The 19037-nt window shown below is 42.5% G+C and overlaps 1 protein-coding gene across 1 annotated transcript in view; it reads right to left on the reverse strand.

Moving 5' to 3' along the window:
• Positions 1-16860, reverse strand: part of LAPTM4B (lysosomal protein transmembrane 4 beta) — an 81653-nt gene extending 64793 nt beyond the window's left edge. The window contains exon 1 of the mRNA XM_039255489.1: positions 16669-16860. Within this exon, the coding sequence (XP_039111420.1) occupies positions 16669-16767 (99 nt within the window). The 5' untranslated portion in view covers positions 16768-16860. The remainder of the gene's footprint in view (positions 1-16668) is intronic.
• Between the last annotated feature and the right edge of the window lie 2177 nt (positions 16861-19037).

The following is a 19037-nucleotide window of genomic DNA, read 5'->3' on the forward strand; positions in this document are numbered from 1 at the left end:
GATGTTTGTAGCCCTCAATGTTATCTCTTCTGTGAAGCTGGGCTCACCAGGTTGTCTTCATAAAAAGCTATTAAATACTCAAATCATTCGACAATCCTAATTTAGTGTCCTCTCCAGTAAAAGAATACAAAGGCCTAAGGACAGGAGCATTCATCTCATCAACGATCATATTTTCCCACTGAATATTAACAAATTGGCATTCTGGTTTTCTATGTCAATCTACTGTCAGTTCACTTGGCGGGAATCAGTCATTCAACTTTAGAGTGTTGACAAGATCCTGTCTCTGGGCCAGGGAGGTTGAGGGCTCACCAAGAATGGACATCCCACCTGGCCTGGCCTCGGTGACCTCCTACGTGCTTCTTTCTTCCTAACTTGTAACACCTCCGTGTTAGCAACCCGCAAGCCCTCTGTTGTTCGCACATATGTCAGTACCCACTATTGTACCAAGTGTTCCTGCTTCGCCATCTCTGCACCGTGCAATCAACCAGCCATGTAATCTTAGGCTAAAGGTTAATGAAAGCAAGAGCTCAACCTTATTTTTACGAATAATCTGAAATTACTCCTTTTAAGCATTTTTTTAGTGCTCACGTTTTTCCCTGAGAAATAGGTTTCCCTTGGAAGCTGCAACTGCAAAGAGGCAACTCTAAACCTTTAAAAGTCTGTTAAGGGGTACCTGGGGGGCTCCGTCAGTTGAGCGTCCGGTCGGGAGCCATTCTTGAATTTACTAGTTGAGAAAACTCCTTGTGAGGTTAAGGCAAGTTTGCAAGGCTGTTGCCATCAGATGAGGACAGATATCCAACCCCACTCAACTGTCTCTGCTTGAGCTCTGACCCCCAAGGCACCTTGTTGATTTATCGGGAGAGACTTACTCTGGCCCTGGTATGATGACTGCCCCTTGTGAAGGAAATTGTGGTAGCCTGGAAAAACACTGATGTTTCGTAATCTGGAAATAGTTGTCAGGACTGAGTAATCAATGATACAGAAAGGTCAGCTATTGCTTTCGGGTTTACATTAATAAAATAATAACTTTGGTACAGACTGATGTACTATTCCTGGGCATGCAGGATGTTATAGGAACTATAAGCCCTGTGGCTAATGTTTAGATGTCTTTTTTTGTGGTTACGGGAGCAACATTGCTGAAAAACCTGTTTTTCTTAATACTTCCTATTAAGTGATAAACAGCCTATTGACCCCTGCTCACAAAGAAGAACTTTTGCCTTTACTATGCTAAAAACATCCTGTTTATATTTGAATGCCACTTCTGGGCTGTTCCCCATACACCTATGCATATCAATATTCTGGAAAGTTTCTACTCATCAAAAAATTTATCAACAGAATGCCACTTCTGTGCTGTCCCCCAAACACTTAATCATAAAATAAAGCAATTGAGTTTCAGACACTGCGGAGATGCCTGGCTGGTGACCAGAAAGAATCTCACCCTCTTATACCTCCCTCACTGACACCATCCATCCTTCAGGGACCCCTGGACCTGCTGGAGCAGGACTCCGGCAGCGTCCGACTTCATGCAGGTCAGGATCTCATGGTTTGTAAGTTCGAGCCCTACAACAGGCTCTGTGCTGACAGTTCGGAGCCTGGAGCTGCTCTGGATTCTGTGTGTCCCTCTCTCTTTGCCCCTCCCCTGCTTGGGCTCTGTCTCTGTCTCTCAAAAATAAACATTAAAAAAAAATTTTTTAAGTTTGTTAAAACACTTGAAGTGTGATCTTCACTTAGGTTTTCTTTTTCTTCAAGTAAAATGGGTTAACCAGTTTATAGCTCAAGATTCTTAAGGCTCCAGAAACTCTACTAAGAGCCAAGAGAATTGGAAGAGAAGTACAAAGTAGTAAATTACGCTGCTAGGGCTCACATGTTATTTCTAATAGCATCCTTTTATGGACAGTAAAGTATCTGCCCCAAAGAGGAAGGGAAGGGAAGGGAAAACTGAGGCTTCTTCCTTTATAGCAGAGATTCAAAGTAAGTTGACACAATAAATATATTATACATTTAGTTAAACATTTAACTAAATATTTAATACGCACACTGTAGTGCATAACTCATGTTGACTACTTTAATACCTGACATTTTGTTAGGTTAAGTTAAATGTATTTAAAGTGAGCCGAGAGAAGTTGATATTAATAAAACAGGTTTGATGGCAATCTTTATTTCATGGCCAGCCTATCTTTAAACGTCCTGATGAACATCTATCATAATATGCAATGAAAGCTGAAAGACATATTAAATGTCACAGAATACAGAGAACTGACAGTTGCCATAGGGGCGGGGGAGGGCGGCATGGATGAATAAAGGGAATTATCTTGATGTGCACTGAGAAATGTATAGAATTTCTGAATCATTATACTGTATACTTGAAACTAATATAGCACTGTATGTTAATTACATTTCCATTTTAAAAATAAATATCACTGAAATCTTTACCAGCCAATATTTTATAGAGCTAACCTTGTTCCTTTATATTAGATGGGGGCAGAGGGCACCTGTGCTTTTTTAAAGGGCTCACTGGGGGTGCCTAAGGGGCTTAGTCAGCTGAACATCCAACTCTTCTGATTTTGGCTCAGGTCATGATACCAGTGTTGTGGGATCGAGCTCCATCCACATCCAAATCCGTGTTGAGCATAGAGCCTGGTTGAGATTCTCTCTCCCTCTGTCCCTCTCTCTCAAATTAAAAAAAAAAAAAAGGCTAAGTAAAAAAAAAAAAAATTTAAAAAGGGCTCAACGGAAGATCTCAAAAATCAATTATCCCTTACCACCCAAATCTATTTGATTCCTGAATTCAGATGGAGAAAGTCTAGATGTCAAGGGGGACTTCTATTACTCACTGATTGCTAAAACTTCCCATCCATATTACCCACAGCCTCAGCCAATGACAGACAGGTGCTACAAAGAACCAGGACCTTCCATACTTAGCATCTGGAGGTAACACAGCCTTTCTAGTTTTTCAGCCAGCTAAAATGGGCTGCTATTTTAATATTCCCTAAAAACTGAATATTAAAAGCAGCAAGAGAAAACAGTTTGTTATATTCAAGGGAACCCCCACAAGACTTTCCCCAGATGTTTCAGCGGAAGCCTCACAGGCCTGAAGGAAGTGGCACAACAGATTCAGGGTGCTGGAAGAAAAAACTTCTGACCGAGAACACGAGCAAAGTGTTCATTCAGAAGTGAAGGAGAGGTAAAGAGTTTCCAAACAAGCAAGAACGTAAGGGGTTCATCACCACTAAACCAGCCTTACAAGAAAGGTTAAAGGGAAAAGAAAGGGCAACTACTTAGTAACAAGAAAACATATGATAAATTTCACTGGAAAGATAAATATAAAGGAAATGGATTTATTATTGATAAAGCTAGTGTGAAAGTTAAAAGACAAAAGTAGTAAAAATACCTTTGATTACAATAATGAGTTAAGGAATACATGTGTAAAATGTGACATCAAAAAAAATAACAACATGGCAAAGAGTAAAAATGCTGAGCTTCTGAATGGGATCATACTTAAGTTGTTAACAACTTAAAATAGACTTATATATAAAAGCTGTTATACGTACGCCTTGTGGTAACCACAAAACAAAAACTTATAGTGAATACACATAGATAAAAGGAAAGGAATATATGTATACCAGTAAAGAAAGAAAAAGAGGAATAAAGAGAAATTATATAAACAGTCAGTGAACAATTAAGAATATAGCAATAAATACATACCCATCAATAATTACTTTAAATGGGGGCACCTAGGTGGCTCAGTCGGTTAGGTGTCCGACTTCGGCCCAGGTCATGATTTCACGGTTAGTGGTTGAAGCCCTGCATCAGGCTCTGTGCTGACAGCTCAGAGCCTGGAGCCTGCTTTGGATTCTGTATCTCCCTCTTTCTCTGCCCCTCCCCCACTCATGCTCTGTTTCCCTCTCTCTCTCTCTCTCTCTCTCTCTTTTTCTCTCTCTCTCAAAAATAAACATTAAACTTAAAAATAATAATAATAATTACTTTAAATGCAAGTGGACTCAATTCTCTCATCAAAAGACAGAGTGGCTGAATTATTAAAAAATGAGTCCTTTCTATATGCTGCCTACAAGAAACTCCCTTTATTTTAAGTTTATTTATTTATTTATTTTGAGTGAGAGAGAGACAGCAGGGGAGGGGCAGAGAGTGAGGGAGAAGAGAATTCCCAAGCAGGTCTGCACTATCAGCGCAAAGTCCACCTTGGGGCTCAATCCCATTAACCATGAGATCATGACTGGAGCTGAGATAAGAGTCAGATGCTTAGCTGACTGAGTCACCCAGGCACCCCAAGAAACTCACTTTAGATGGAAGGTCACACACAGACTGACAGTGGAGGGATGAGAAAAGAAACTCCATGCAAATAACAACAAAAGAAAGCTGGAGTAGCTCTATTTACTGCAGATAAAACAGACTTTGAAACAAAAACCGTAATGAGACAAGGTTATTACATGATAAAGGGATAAATCCAACAAGAAAATATAACCTTTGTAAGTATTTATGCATATAGGAATACCTAATATAAAAAGAGATAAACAGATACCAATACAGTAAGAGTTGTGGATTTCAATATCCCACTTTCATCGATGGATAGATCACCCAGACAGAAAATCAATAGGAAACACTGGCCTAAACACACTTGACCAGATGGATTAACAGATATATACAGAACACTCTATCCAAAAGCAACAGAATACAAATTCTTCTCAAAAGCACATGGAACACTTTTCAGGACACATCATACATCAGGCCACAAAATAAGACTTAACAAATTTAAAAGGATTAAAGTCATACCTCATACCAAGAAACTTTTATGACCACTGAAGTATGAAACTAGAAATTGATGATATGAAAAAACCTGGAAATTTCACAAAATGTAGAGATTGAACAACATGCTACTGACCAACCAAAGAAATTAAAAAAAAAAATATCAATCCTGAAATGACCACAAATGGAACTATAACACCAAAATTTGTGGGATGCCGCAAAAGCACTTCTAAGAGGAAAGTTCAGTGATATATGCCAACATCAAGAAAAGAGTCTCAAATAAACAACGTAACTTTACACCTCAAAGAACTATAAAAAAAAAACAAAGCCCAGAATTTGTAGAAAGAAGAAAATAACATAGAGCAGAAATAAATAAAATACAGACTAAAAAGATAAGAAGATCAATGAAACTAAAAGCTGGTTCTTTCAAAAGATAAAATAAAACAGAAGTGACAAAACTTTTAGCTAGACTCACGGGGGCCTTCCGTGAGTCTAGCTAAACTCAAATAAAATCAGAAATGAAAGATGAAACGGGAAAACTGAGACCACAGAAATACAAAGGATCATAAGAGACTGCTATGAACAATTATTCACCAACAAGCTGGACAACTTACCAAAAAAATGAATAAATTCCTAGAAACCTACAACCTATCAAGACTGAATCATGAAGAAACAGAAAATCTGAACAGGCCAATTGCTACTGAGTAGACGGAGTTCTTAGTCAAGAACCTCCCAACAAAAAAAGGCCAAGGTCGGAAGGTTTCACTGATAAATTCTATCCGACATTCAAAGAATTAATACCAATCTTTCCTCAACGCTTCCAAAAAATCGGAGAGGCAAGACCTTCTCCAAACTCATTTTATGAGGTCATCACTGCCCTAATACCATAGCCAGACAAGAATGCCACATGAAAAGCAAATTACAGACCAGTATTCCTGAATAACATAGATGCAAAAATCCTCAAGAAAATATTAGCAAACCAAATTCAACAATACATTAAAAGAATCATATATGAGGGGCGCCTGGGTGGCTCAGTCGGTTAAGCATCTGACTTCAGCTCAGGTCATGATCTCACAGTTTGTGGGTTCGAGCCCCGCATCGGGCTCTGTACTGACAGCTAGCTCAGAGCCTGGAGCCTGTTTCAGATTCTGTATCTCCCTCTCTGACCCTCCCCTGCTCATGCTGTCTTTCTCTCTCTCTCTCTCTTTCTCAGAAATAAATAAAAAAACATTAAAAATTTAAAAAAAATAAAATAAAAGAATCATGTATGATAATGAAGTGAGATTTTTCCCAAGGTTGTTAAGATTGGTTCAACATCCACAAATCAATGTGCTGTATCATATTAACAACATGAAGGATAAAAATCCTATGCTTGTCTCAATATACACAGAAAAAGTAATTGACAAAACTCAATATCCATTGATGATAAAAACTCTCAACAGAGTGGTTATAGAGGGAACATACCTCAACCACAGCTAACATACTCAACAGTGAAAAACTAAAAGCACTGATCAGGAACAAAGCAAGGATATCCCACTCTCACCACTTTTATTTAAGAGTATTAGAAGTCCTAGCCACAACAATTAGGCAAGAAAAAGAAATAAAAAGCATCCAAATCGGAAAGTTAAAAGTAAAACTGTCACTATTTGCAGATGACATACTATATATAAAAAACCCGAAAGACTCCATCAAAAAACTCTTAGAATAAAGGACTTCAGTAAAGCTGGAGAATATAAAAATCAATACTCAAAAGTGTGTTGCATTTTGGGGCACCTGGGTGGTTCAGTCAGCTGGGCGTCTGACTTCAGCTCAGGTCATGATCTCAGCGCTCCTGAGTTTGAGCCCAGCACTGGGATTTCTGCTGTCGGCACGGAGATGGCTTCGGTTCCTGTCTCCCTCTCTCTTTGCCCCTCCCCAGCTTGTGTTTTCTCTTGGTCTCAAAAATAAATTAAAATATCCAAAAAAAACCTTTGTATTGTTGCATTTTTATTCACCAATAATGAACTATCAGAAATAGAAATAAAAAGCAATCCCATTTATGAACTGCATCAAAAGGAATAAAAAAACTAGGAATAAATTTAACCAAGGAGGTTTAAGACCTGTATATTTAAAATTATTAAGGGGTGGGGCGCCTGGGTGGCTCAGTTGGTTAAACATCCGACTTTGGCTCAGATCATGATTTCACATGATCTTCATGGGTTCGAGCCCCTCATCGAGCTCTGTGCGGACAGCCAGCTCAGAGCCTGGAGCCTGTTTCAGATTCTGTGTCTCCCTCTCTCTCTGACCATCCCTGCTCTCACTCACTTGCTCTCTCTCTCTCTCAGAAATAAAATATTTTTAAAAATTTGTTTAATTACTAAGGGGTGCCTGGGTGGCTCAGTCAGTTAGGCATCTGACTTCAGCTCAGGCCATGATCTAATGGTTCGCAGGTTCGAGCCCCGCGTCAGGTTCCCCGCTGACAGCTCAGAACCTGGAGCCTGCTTTGGATTCTATGTCTCCCTCTCTCTCTGCCCCTCCACTGTTCTCTCTCTGTCAAAAGTAAATAAATGTTAAAAAAATAATAATAAAGGGCGGCCTCGGAGGCTCAGTGGGTTAAGCATCTGACTTCAGCTCAGGTCATAACCTCACAGTCTGTGAGTTCAAGCCCTGTGTCAGGCTCTGGGCTGACAGCTCAGAGCCTGGAGCCTGCTTAGGATTCTGTGTCTCCCTCTCTTTCTCTGCCCCTCCCCTGCTCATGCTCTGTCTCTCAAAAAATAAGTAAACATTAAAAAAAATTTTAATAATAATAAAACAAATAAACTTAAAGAAAATAAATAAAATCATTAAGACATTAATGAAAGAAATTGAAGACATAAATAAAGATATTCCATCCTCATGGATTGGAAGAATCATATTGTTAAAATGTCCACACTACCCAAAGCAAGCTATAGATTCAGTGCAATTTCTATCAAAATACCAAAACAGAATTCCAAAATTCTATTTTTCAAAGGAATAGAACAAATAATCCTAAAATTTGTATGGAACTATAAAAAACCTTGAATGGTCAAAGCCATCTTGAGAAAGAAGACCAAAGCTAATAGCATGACACTCCCAGATTTCAAACTGTATTATACAGCTATAGAAATTAAAACAGTATGCTATTGGCATAAAAACAGACACACAGATCAATGGAATATAACAGAAACCCAGGAACACATGGCCAGCTAATTTACAACAAAGGAGCCATGAACATGCAGTGAGGAAAAAACCGCTTCTTCAATGAATGATATTCAGAAAACTGAAGAGCTAAGTGCAAAAGAATGAAACTTGACCAGTATCTTATACCACACGCAAAAATTAACTCAAAATGGATTAACAACTTGAATGTGACGCCTGAAACCATAAAACTCCTAACGAAAAGTAGAGGCAGTAAACTCTTTCACAAGGTCTTAGTGATGAGTTTTTCATCTGACACCAAAAAGAACAACAAAAAGTTAAGTGGGACTACATCATACTAAATAGCTTCTACACAATAAAGAAAATCCTCCACAAAATGAAAAAACAACCCACTGAAAAGGAAAAAATATTTACAGATCACATATCTGATAAGGGACTAATTGCCGACATATATAAAGAACTCTTACAAGTTAATAGGAAAAACAAACCAATTTAAAACTGGGCAGATCTGTATAGACATTTTTCCAAAGAAGACACACAGATGGTCAACAGGTACACGAAAAGTTGCTCAACGTCACTCATCATCAGGGAAATGCCAAGTCAAAACCACAATGAGATACCACCTCACACCTGTTAGAATGGCTATTATCAAAAAGAAAAGAAGAAGGAAGTGTGGATGAGCACAAGGGGAAAAGGGAACCCTTGTACATTGGTGATGGGAATGTGCTATGGAAATCAGCATGGAGGTTCCTCAAAAAATTAAAACTAGAACTACCATATGATCCAACAATTCCACTTCTGAGTATTTACCTTAAAAAAAAAAACAACACTAACTTGAAAAGATATCTGCCCTCCCATATTCATTGCATTATTTACAACAGCCAAGATATGGAAACAGCCTAAGTGTCCATCAACAGATGAATGGATAAAGAAATTGTGAGATATATATATTGAGACATGAATGGACCTCAAGGGCATCATCCTAAGTGAAATAAGTCAGATGGAGAAGACAACACCACAGGATCTCTCTTATATGTAGAATCTAAAGGACAAACAAAAACAAGCTCAGAGAACAAGTGGTGGTTGCCAGAGGCAAGGGGTAGGAGGTTAGAGAAACAGGTAAAAGGTGTCAAGGGTATAAAGAAAAAATAAATATGGTGCATTACTGAGCAACAAAAAACAAAGAGTCTTCCACTGGGGGGAAAAACTGCTTTCATTCTAACACCCTTGTTCATAAATCTTTAATGCCTCCCCGCTGCTTATGGAATAAAATCCAAACTCTGTAACCTACTATTTCAGTCTTTTACATTCTAGTATAGTAGAGAAAACACTAGGCAATAAGGGTTATGTAAGTACTATGTGTCAGCCCATATTTTGCCCTAGACTTATGGACTAAGTCATAGAATCTGACAGCTAAAAAGATACTATCTTAAATGAGCATATCACCACCTATCCTATCTGAACCCAGGGTTGCTTTAAGGTCTAAATAAGAATAAATGTGAAAGCCCATTAAAAACTACCAATCATTCTACAAATACAAGCTTTTGGTTTTACTATCCAGTATTACCAACCGGACCAAAAAAAAAAAAAAAAAATCAATATTTATCATGCCAGAATTTCTCAGGATACAAAAAGAACCCATCAGGCTTGGGTGCACAAGCAACCTGGGACTTTCCAAGTGAACTAGCTGGTCATTTGAAAGGTCAGGTTGTAAAGCTAATGAAATCAGCTCTGCTGACCTCTTTAATTCTTTATAATCTGATACATGGCCAATCACCGCAGGAATAGGGTACCAATACAAAGAGGCATTCAGTATGTATTTGCTGAATGACTGAGTTCCTAAAATACACTTGGATGATGAGGAAAAGGTGTGTATGTCATACATGATGTGTATGATGACATACACAAAGGGTTACTCATCCCAGGTGTCAAGTTCAGATGCTTCCAACTACCAGTACCACCTTTTAAAACACTCTAAGAAAATCACAGGGTAAAACAATAAAAAGAAATTACAAAGGAAAAAGTACTGCTTAAGTATGTCAAGAGGAATTCAGGTCCTGAGGGTAAAACACATTGCTGTAAGAAATGGGGGCTCTAGGGGCACCTGGGTGGCTTAGTCGGTTGAGCGTCCGACTTTCGCTTGGGTCATGATCTCGCGGTTCGTGGGTTCGAGCCCCGCGTCGGGCTCTGTGCTGACTGCCAGCTCGGAGCCTGGAGCCTGTTTCGGTCTGTGACTCCCTCTCTCTCTGACCCTCCCCTGCTCACGCTCTCTCTCTCTCTCTCTCCTAGAAATAAATAAAAAACATTTAAAAAAATAAATAAAATGGAGAAAAGACTTAAGGAAGTACAGAAATANAAAAGAAATGGGGGCTCTAGCCTAAGGGAGTGGAGCAAGTACTGCTACTGTCCTTTCTTCCAGTCTTGATTTCTCTGGGAAATTAACTCATCCCTCTGCTCTCAAACTGGTGTTTTGGGCAAAGTTAATCCTACTCCCGGCTCACATCCCCCTAATCAATAATTCAAGAGCAGGAGAATATCCCAGACCTACATTAATCAGGATATTCTAGTCACAAAACTCTGGCCTGTTTGGTTCAGGGGTGGACAGGTAGCTTCCAGGTGTCAAATCAGAATGAATCTCAGGATTTAGGTTTTACGCAATGGCTTGCAAAGGAGGGTAACCAGAAAGAGAAGGAGTGGAGACAGGGGGAAAGATGTCGCAGAAACCACCATGCTGGTTAAGCCAATTGAAGTTGGCTTGCAACATGCAGGTCATGAAATTCAGACTTCCCTAGAAAAGAGGGCCAAAGTTCTCAGGAGCAGGCTATCAAGTGCATATTTATGTTTGAGAAAAATACTTGAGGGAACTGCACCTATAATAGACTGAGGGGAAAAAAATGGATTGTTGATGTCAAGGCGACAAGCAGGGAGACCAGTTAAGGAGACTTGTAACAGCCAAGTGAGAGATAATGAGAGCCTGAACGAGGAAATGGTAGCAAGAAGACCAGAATAAGGAAGTGATCACACGGTAGAACAAAAATCAATAGGACATGGCAACGGAATAAAGGAAGAAATTAAGGAAAGTGGCAGGAGAAATGGGCATCTAGCCGAGGAGTCTAGATGGATGGTGAGAGACAGACTAGAATACGGGCGAACGTGGGAAGGAAGTTAATGGATTCAGGTTTAGAATAGGAAGTTTTGATGAACCAAGAGTGGAAGGCCCAGAAGACTACATAGCAATCAGCCTGCTTCAAGTACTTCTTTTAAATTAGGGTCCCTGTGGAAACCAGGACAGGCCCGTCTTCTTTCTCTGTGAAGATGGATAATCAGCTTATTTGTCTGCCTGAAAATGTCTGCCGTTATTAAAGGTTACATAACAATTCAGCGTCTTTTTAGGGCATGTGATTAAACTGCCTTTTAAAAAAAACAAATACAAGGGTGCCTGAGTGGCTCAGTCAGTTAAGCGTCCGACTTCGGCTCAGGTCATGATCTCACGGTTCATGGGTTCGAGCCCCGCACTGGATTCTGTGCTGACAGCCAGCTCAGAGCCTGGAGCCTGTTTCAGATTCTGGGTCTCCCTCTCTTCCTGACCCTCCCCTGCTCACGCTCTCCCTCTCTCTCAGAAATAAATGAAAACATTAAAAAAAAAAAAAAGAAACAAATACAAACTCCTACCTCACACTGTAACACAAAAATTAATTAGAGGTGGATCACAGATGTAAATATAATAGCTAAGTCATAAAGCTTTGGAAGGAAATAGAAGAGAGTAACTTTACAATTTGGGAGTAGGCAAAGATTTCTTAGAATAAAGATAGTACTAACCATAAAAGAATAAACTGACAAACTGAACTTAAAATTTACAATTTCTGTTCACCAAAATATACCACCAAGAAAATGGGTGGATAGCCACACACTGGGAGAAAAGAGCCACAAAATGCATCTTTAACAGAAGACCAGAATCCAAAATATATAAAGAGATCTTACTAATCATTAACAAAAAGACAATACCCGGGGCGCCTGGGTGGTTCAGTTGGTTAAGTGTCCGACTTCAGCTCAGGTCATGATCACACGGTTCGTGGGTTCTGTGCTGACAGCTAGCTCAGAGCCTGGTGCCTGCTTCAGATTCTGTGTCTCCCTCTCTCCCTGCCCTTCCTCTGGCTTATGCTCTGTCTCTCTCTGTCTCAAAAATAAATAAGCTATAGGGGCGCCTGGGTGGCTTAGTTGGTTAAGCGTCTGACTTTCGCTTAGGTCATGATCTTGCGGTTCGTGGGTTCGAGACCCGCATCGGGTTCTGTGTTGACTGCCAGCTCAGAGCCTGGAGACTGTTTCAGTCTGTGACTCCCTCTCTCTCTGACCCTCCCCTGCTCACGCTGTCTCTCTCTCTGTCTCCTAGAAATAAATAAAAAACGTTAAAAAAATAAAAATAAAAATAAATAAATAAATAAGCTATTAAAAAATTAAAAAAAAAAAAAGACAACATCCTGGGGCACCTGGGTGGCTCAGTTGGTTAAGCGTCCAATCCTTGCTTTCAGCTTGGGTCATGATCTCACCATTGGTGAGTTCAAGCCCCGCATCAGGGTCTGTGAGGAGTCTGCTTGGGATTCTCCTCCTTTCTTTCTCTGCTCCTCCCCTGTGCTCTCTCTCTCAAAATAAATAAATCAACTTAAAAAAAAAAGGCTTAATAAAAAGATGAAAAGGCAAAACCCAACTTAAAAATGGGCAATAAATAGCACTACACGAAAGAAGGTAAAAAAGTGTCAAACAAGCAAAGATAAACTACTCCACATCGTTAGTCATAAGGGAAATGCAAACTGAAGCTACCATGAGCTGTACCTACATATCCACCAAAATGGCTAAAATTAAAAAGACTGACCACTCTAAACACTGACACGATGCAGAAGAACTGGAACTTCATACGTTTCTGGAGTATAAAATGCCAGAACCGCTTTGGAAAACTGCTTCTCAGTTTCTTAAAAAGTTAAATATATTTCTACTCAATGACCAGCAATCCCATTGCTAGGCATTTATTCTAGAGAAATAAAAACATATGTCTGCAAAAAGTCTTGTGCAAGAAAGTCCAGGGCAGCTTTGTCCATAATAGCCCCAAACTGGAGACAACCCAAATGTCCATCATCTGGCAAATGGATAAGTTGTGATTTATTCAGACAATAAAATAATAAGTCAGCAATTTAAGCAACAAACTATTGATATGCTCCAATTAGCATGAATGAATTTAAAAGATGTTAATGCTAAGTGAAAGAAGCCAGATACAAAAGAATACATAATTTCATTTACTCGAATAGGTAAAACTATCTTTAGGGTGGGGGTGAGGTGGAAGAGGGAGTAACTGAGAAGAGGCACAGGGGAACTTTCTGGGATTTTGGAAATGTTTTCTAGGTGTGTGTGTTACATAAGGTTTATGCATTTGTCAACTCAATGAGCTGTACACTTCTCTGGATTTCACCCTATGTAAATTATGCCTCATCAAAAGGAAAAAATAAAACAAAAAAATGATCTCTAATAGAAATACCTGAAATCAACATGCTTTATGACTAGACCGAAGGAAATCTGTTATTCCAAGGCAAACACACACACACACCTTAAAAAACTTTTAAATATTTCTTTATTTTTGAGAGAGAGAGAGACAGACAGACAGACAGGGTGTGAGTGGGGAAGGGGCAGAGAGAGAGGGAGACACAGAATCCGAAGCAGGATCCAGGCTCTGAGCTGTCGGCACAGAGTCAGATGTGGGGCTTGAACCACAGAACAGTGAGATCATGACCTGGGCCCAAGTCGGGCACTTACCTGACACCTGACTAAGCCACCCAGGTGCCCCAGAAAACACATACACAACTTTCACAAGGTAAAAAAACAGGGGCACCTGGATGGCTCAGTTGGTTGAGCGACTCTTGATTTGGGCTCAGCATCATGATCTCAGTCTGTGGGTTTGAGCCCAGTGACAGGCTGGATGTGACCTACTGGCTCTGCCTCTGGCCGAGAGCAGGGAGCCTGCTTGGGATTCTGTCTTCCTCTCTCTGCCCCTCCCCCAAGCACTCCTGCGCTCAAAAATAAACAAAAAATAAATAAAAGACAAAAACAAGTGGAAAAACGGGGCAGACTAAAACATCACTCAGACCACAAACCAACCATGGAATTTTATGTAAATCACCTAAGCTCTCTTGGCCTGTTTTCTCATCTATAAAATGGGAGAAAGAAAATCTACCTCACCAAGGATATGTAAACATTAAGGTTATGCAAAGCATCTAGTACAGTACCTGGCACACAGAGCCTTAGTAAACGGTACTGGTAGGAACAATGCAACTAAAAACTGCATTAAAAAGATCCACTTTACCGATCTGGTGTGACAGAGTTCCACTGAATTTTTATTTGAACATCTATGCATAGCCCTATCCTTTTTTCATGACAACTCTCCTCCCGTCTGATAACTGACCCTATTCCATCCAGATGACCAGAGGGGTGGGAAGGGCAGGGGAGGGAAGGAGTGATCCTGTTCCCTCAACTTCAAAAAATGTTCATGTAAGTCAAAGTCACTAACCAAATTACATTGAAAGGTATGAGGGAAACTCACTATTTAAAAAAAAAAAGTCTAGGGGCGCCTAGGTGGCTCAGTTGGTTGAGTGGCCCACTTCGGCTCAGGTCATGATCTCGCGGTTCGTGGGTTCGAGCCCCGCATTGAGCTCTGTGCTGACAGCTCAAAGCCTGGAGCCTGTTTTGGATTCTGGGTCTCCCTCTCTCTCTTCCCTTCCCCTGCTCACACTCTGTCTCTCTCTCAAAAATAAACACCTAAAAACTTTTTTAATTAAAAAAAATAAAAAATAGAAAAGTTTTTTTAGAAGTCTAAAGCTGTTTTATGAAATGCAGACGACTTTTTATGAAGATTACCAGTACTAAAGTCAGGTCTCTCGTTTATTAGGTTTACCATTCTTACATCTGCTAGAAAGCTTTCTAATTATCTTTCAAAAGGCCATGCCGTTTCCAAACGCCGAAACACGCACAGCAATAGCTACTTTCCATAAAGTGCATGTTCAAACAGTAGACAAAGCATGCAAAGTACTCTCCTTTTATCACACCAATACTGTCTAGTTGGATTACAGCCAATAACAGGGCTCAAGTAGATTTATCTTTCCTGTAGATCATGTAATACATTTGCCTAATGCAGTGCCCTAGATTTTACAAATTACATTTACTGATGTACTTGCAAGTCTGCAGATTTGAACATTTTCAAGGAGCACACAAGGCATATATTATATAAAACAGTCTGTCTTGGTCATCAATAAAAGCCCCGTTCTGAGGCCACCTACTATCCTTTTGCTGGAATTTAAAATTTCTGTAAAGCATTTCTTGGCTTTTAGCAAAGTCAGGGTTGGGCCAAGACGCTGATGTTCTCTCTGCATTCAGAGGGCACAAAAAGAATCCACACATACGGAAGATCTATTTGAAAGCTTTTAAGGCCAAAAATGTCTATTGTGCGGCCTGTGATAGGCACTAAAGGAAACTTGAAAACTATAAATAGGACAGAGAACACCATATGCCTGGGAGGTAAATATTTTGCTTAAAATGGCACAAGGACACAATTCGACATGATGTCCGTCTTATGTCAAAAACAAAGTGAATATGAACCCACAAAAGAGACCCTCTGATGATTTGGAAGAACTTATTCTCACGAAAAAGTCCAATATGCCATCTTAGTACCATCTTCAAGGGATTTCCCCATGATGCAGCGGTATTCCCTGCAAAGTGGCTCGGGTCTAAACTCTCCAACGTGATGTCACAAAACCCGAAATGCAGTGGAATCCGAGTCCGTGTTGGTGCCGCCCAGGGCTGCCAACAATCAACCCGGAGGCCCGGGGCCAGAAAGACTCCCATCAGGTTTCCTCACCGCTCCCTGACAATCAGCGCTCCCCATACAAACGAGGTCTTAAGAGCTCCAACCAAAAAAAAAAAAAAAAATTAAAATTAAGAGAAGATTCGTCTGCGGTGTCTGCTAAGAAAGGTACAGGGATCACCTGCCAACGGGCAGGAAAGTAAGTGGGTGTAACATGGCTTCCCCGGGCACACTGAAGCTGAAAGGCAGCAAATCCTGGCAAACCCTTGCTAGAGTGAGGGCTCCACACCAAACGTGTGGAGGGACGCGCTCTCGGAGCGTGCCACCACCCCCAGCCATTCCGCCTCGGGGCGCGAACGAGCGCTGACCCCCGGACAGCACACCCGAGGCCAGGACGCGGGCAGGGAGAACCGGCGAGCCCGGGCTGCCAGCGCGCCCACAGGGGTGGCAGAATGTGCCGTCACCCCACGACCCCGTCGCGGCGCGTCAAAACACAAAGCCCAACGGGTGGTGAGGAGAAACGAATGGAAGACACGTGGTCCGCAGATCCGATCGAGCTCTCCGGCCACCAAGTGCGCTTTTCCCGGAAGCGGGGGACCCCGCCGCAGCCCGCACCGCCCCCCGACTCCGGGCCCCGGGCTGACCCCCCCCCGCCCCCCGCCACAGGTTGGCTGAGCCGGGGATCGCGGACAGGCTCGCGCGCAGAATTAAGTTTCTAATAATACAACTTGAGGCGGATCAGCGCCTGCGTAGCCCCGCGCCGGGGCCGCACTAGGGGGCGTGCAGGGCGCCGCGGGCGCGCGGGCCTGGGTCCCCGAGTCCAGTGCCCCGCGGGGGGTGGGGGCGCTCGCGGCGCCGGCGCCCCCGCCCCGGCAGGTGCGCCCCCCGCGTGTCGCCTCGCTCACCAGGTACCAGACGCCCAGCAGGATGGTGCCGGTGCGGACATGGCAGCACAGGCAGCAGCTGTTGGAGTAGAACCGCGTCCAGGGCGCGACCATCTTCATCGCTCGGGCCGCCGGCGCCGTGGCGCGCGCCCAAGTTTGCAGGAGCTTCGGCCGCGTCGCTCAGGGCCCGCCGCGGGGCTGCTGCCGGGTCCCCCGCCGCTGCCGCTGCCGCCGCCGCTGCCGCTGCCGCCGCCGCCGCCGCCGCCGCCTGCCCGGCTCCGCCGCTCGCCCGGGGCCCGCGCTCCGCGCCTCTGCCGAGAGTTCCGAGAGGCTGCTGCGGCGGCCGGACCCTGCGCTCGGAAGGCTGCGGGAGGAGGAGGAGGAGGAGCGGGAGGAGCGGGAGGAGCGGGAGGAGCGGGAGGGGGCGGGGCGGGCCACGTGACCCGCGCTCCGGCTCGTGATGTCACCGCTGGCTCCAGCCGGCTGCGGGCGCCGCGGGCCGGGGGCAAATAAATCAATCACCCTGCTCCCTGGGCCGGTCCCGGAGCTGGCCCGCGGTGCAGTTCCGGGCCTCTCCTCTCTCATGTGGTCGTTTGTGTAACTCTCTCGCGGGTTTGAGATTTTTTTTTTCTTTTTACAAATAGTTTATTGTCAAATTCGTATCCACATAACACCCAGTGCTCATCCCCAGGGTTTGAGATTCTTTCACAGCCTGGTTGGTTGTGGTTTCTCCCCTTCCACTTCTTTTTGGCAGATAATCTGCAGATGCAAATGCTGACGCTGTTATCTTGCAATCTGGAAAGGGGGAAAACTGCAGGGTGTGATTCCGGTCAGCAGCAGTACGGTCAGCAGCAGTACTTTGAACCGCTGCTGGAGTCGCCAGGAGCAATTTGTCTCCTCTTCCCAGCTCAATTACAGTGGTAGTAACCTTTTCCCAGAAAATAGAATGTGTGTCAAGGACATCCTCGCTGGGCTTCAGTAGCATTTTTAATCATGACTGCAGCTCTAAAGAAACCATCATCAAGCCAATTACTGCCAGAAGGGCTCTGAAGGACGCAACATAGAGCGTTAAGAGGTACTGAAAGATAGGGCTCCAGTTTGGGGTTATTTCCTCCCATCTGTTGTTTTTTGTCTCAAAGTGCCCTGTCCTAGGTTAGCCTCTAATCACCGTCTAAGCCAAGCATCTCAGAGGAGTGAGATCATTAGCGCCTGTCAACGTTTCATTTCAAACTTAGAGGAAAACTGGTTGGATTTACATTTCTTAAGGACAGGTTATATGGGAAGGAAGGAAAATGTTAGATGAGGCTCTTTAAGCGCAGGACTAGTTTTACAAGGCTGTAGAGCTGTCACATTCTTAGTGTGTAACTTAAACCTGGATCCAGAGGGACTGGTGTGGGCCCTTAACTGGAAATTATAAGTAACATCATTGAGGGAGATAATCAGAAGTAAGGAAGAAAGAAGATCAGCTTTTGTTTTGTTTTCTCACTACAAAGTTCTGTTTTCTCTCACATAAGACATAATTTTCTCTCTGGGGTCTTCCACTTAATATGTAATTATAGGGGCATGTGGGTGGCTCAGTTGGTTAAGCATTCCACTTTGGCTCGGGTCATGATCTTGCGGTTCATGAGTTCAAGCCCTACATCTGGCTCTGTGCTGGCGCTTCGGATCTAGGAGCCTGCTTCAGATTCTGTGTGTATCTCTCTCTCTGTTCCTCCCTCGCTCGCATTCTGTCTCTCTCTCTCAAAAATAAAGATTAAAAAAAATTTTAATGTGTAATTATACCCATAGCCATTTTTAAATCTTATTTTAACTTTTTTTTTTTTTTTTTTTTTACTTTAGAGAGAGAGTGTGTGAGCAGAGGAGAGGAGCGGAGGGAGAGAGAGAACCCTAAGCCAGTTCCACGATCAGCATGAAGACTAACACAGGGCTTGATCCCATGTTATCAAGAGTCCACACTCAACTGACTGAACCACCCAGGTACCCCGAATTATACCCATAGCCTCTCTTAAACTTCTGTGGAACAAGCAGGAATGCTCTGAACAGGAATGGAAATGGTGAATCAGGACAGGGAGTGCTACTTGCCAAACGCCAACTGCCAGCATATTCCTAGAGTTACCTCCAGCTTCGCCCTCCCCACCCCCAACCAGGATTTCAGATTCATTAGGTAAATGATTCGTTGATTAAGGGGAATTTTCTATTTCACAGAGCTTGTTATTCAAGATCTGAGTTTACAGACAGTTGCCAAACTGCTCTAGATAAGAAGAGAGACAGAGAATAGAAAAAACCTGGCTGGTGGAAGGAGATAAGGAGAGAAACAATACATCCCCAAGCAAAGTTTAGGAAATAAAACTTGGAAGTGTATTTATTTGGATGCAATATTGGGGGGATTG

Source organism: Hyaena hyaena, unplaced genomic scaffold, assembly GCF_003009895.1.
Source record: "Hyaena hyaena isolate Hyena2069 unplaced genomic scaffold, ASM300989v1 scaffold_533, whole genome shotgun sequence".
NCBI lineage: Eukaryota > Metazoa > Chordata > Mammalia > Carnivora > Hyaenidae > Hyaena > Hyaena hyaena.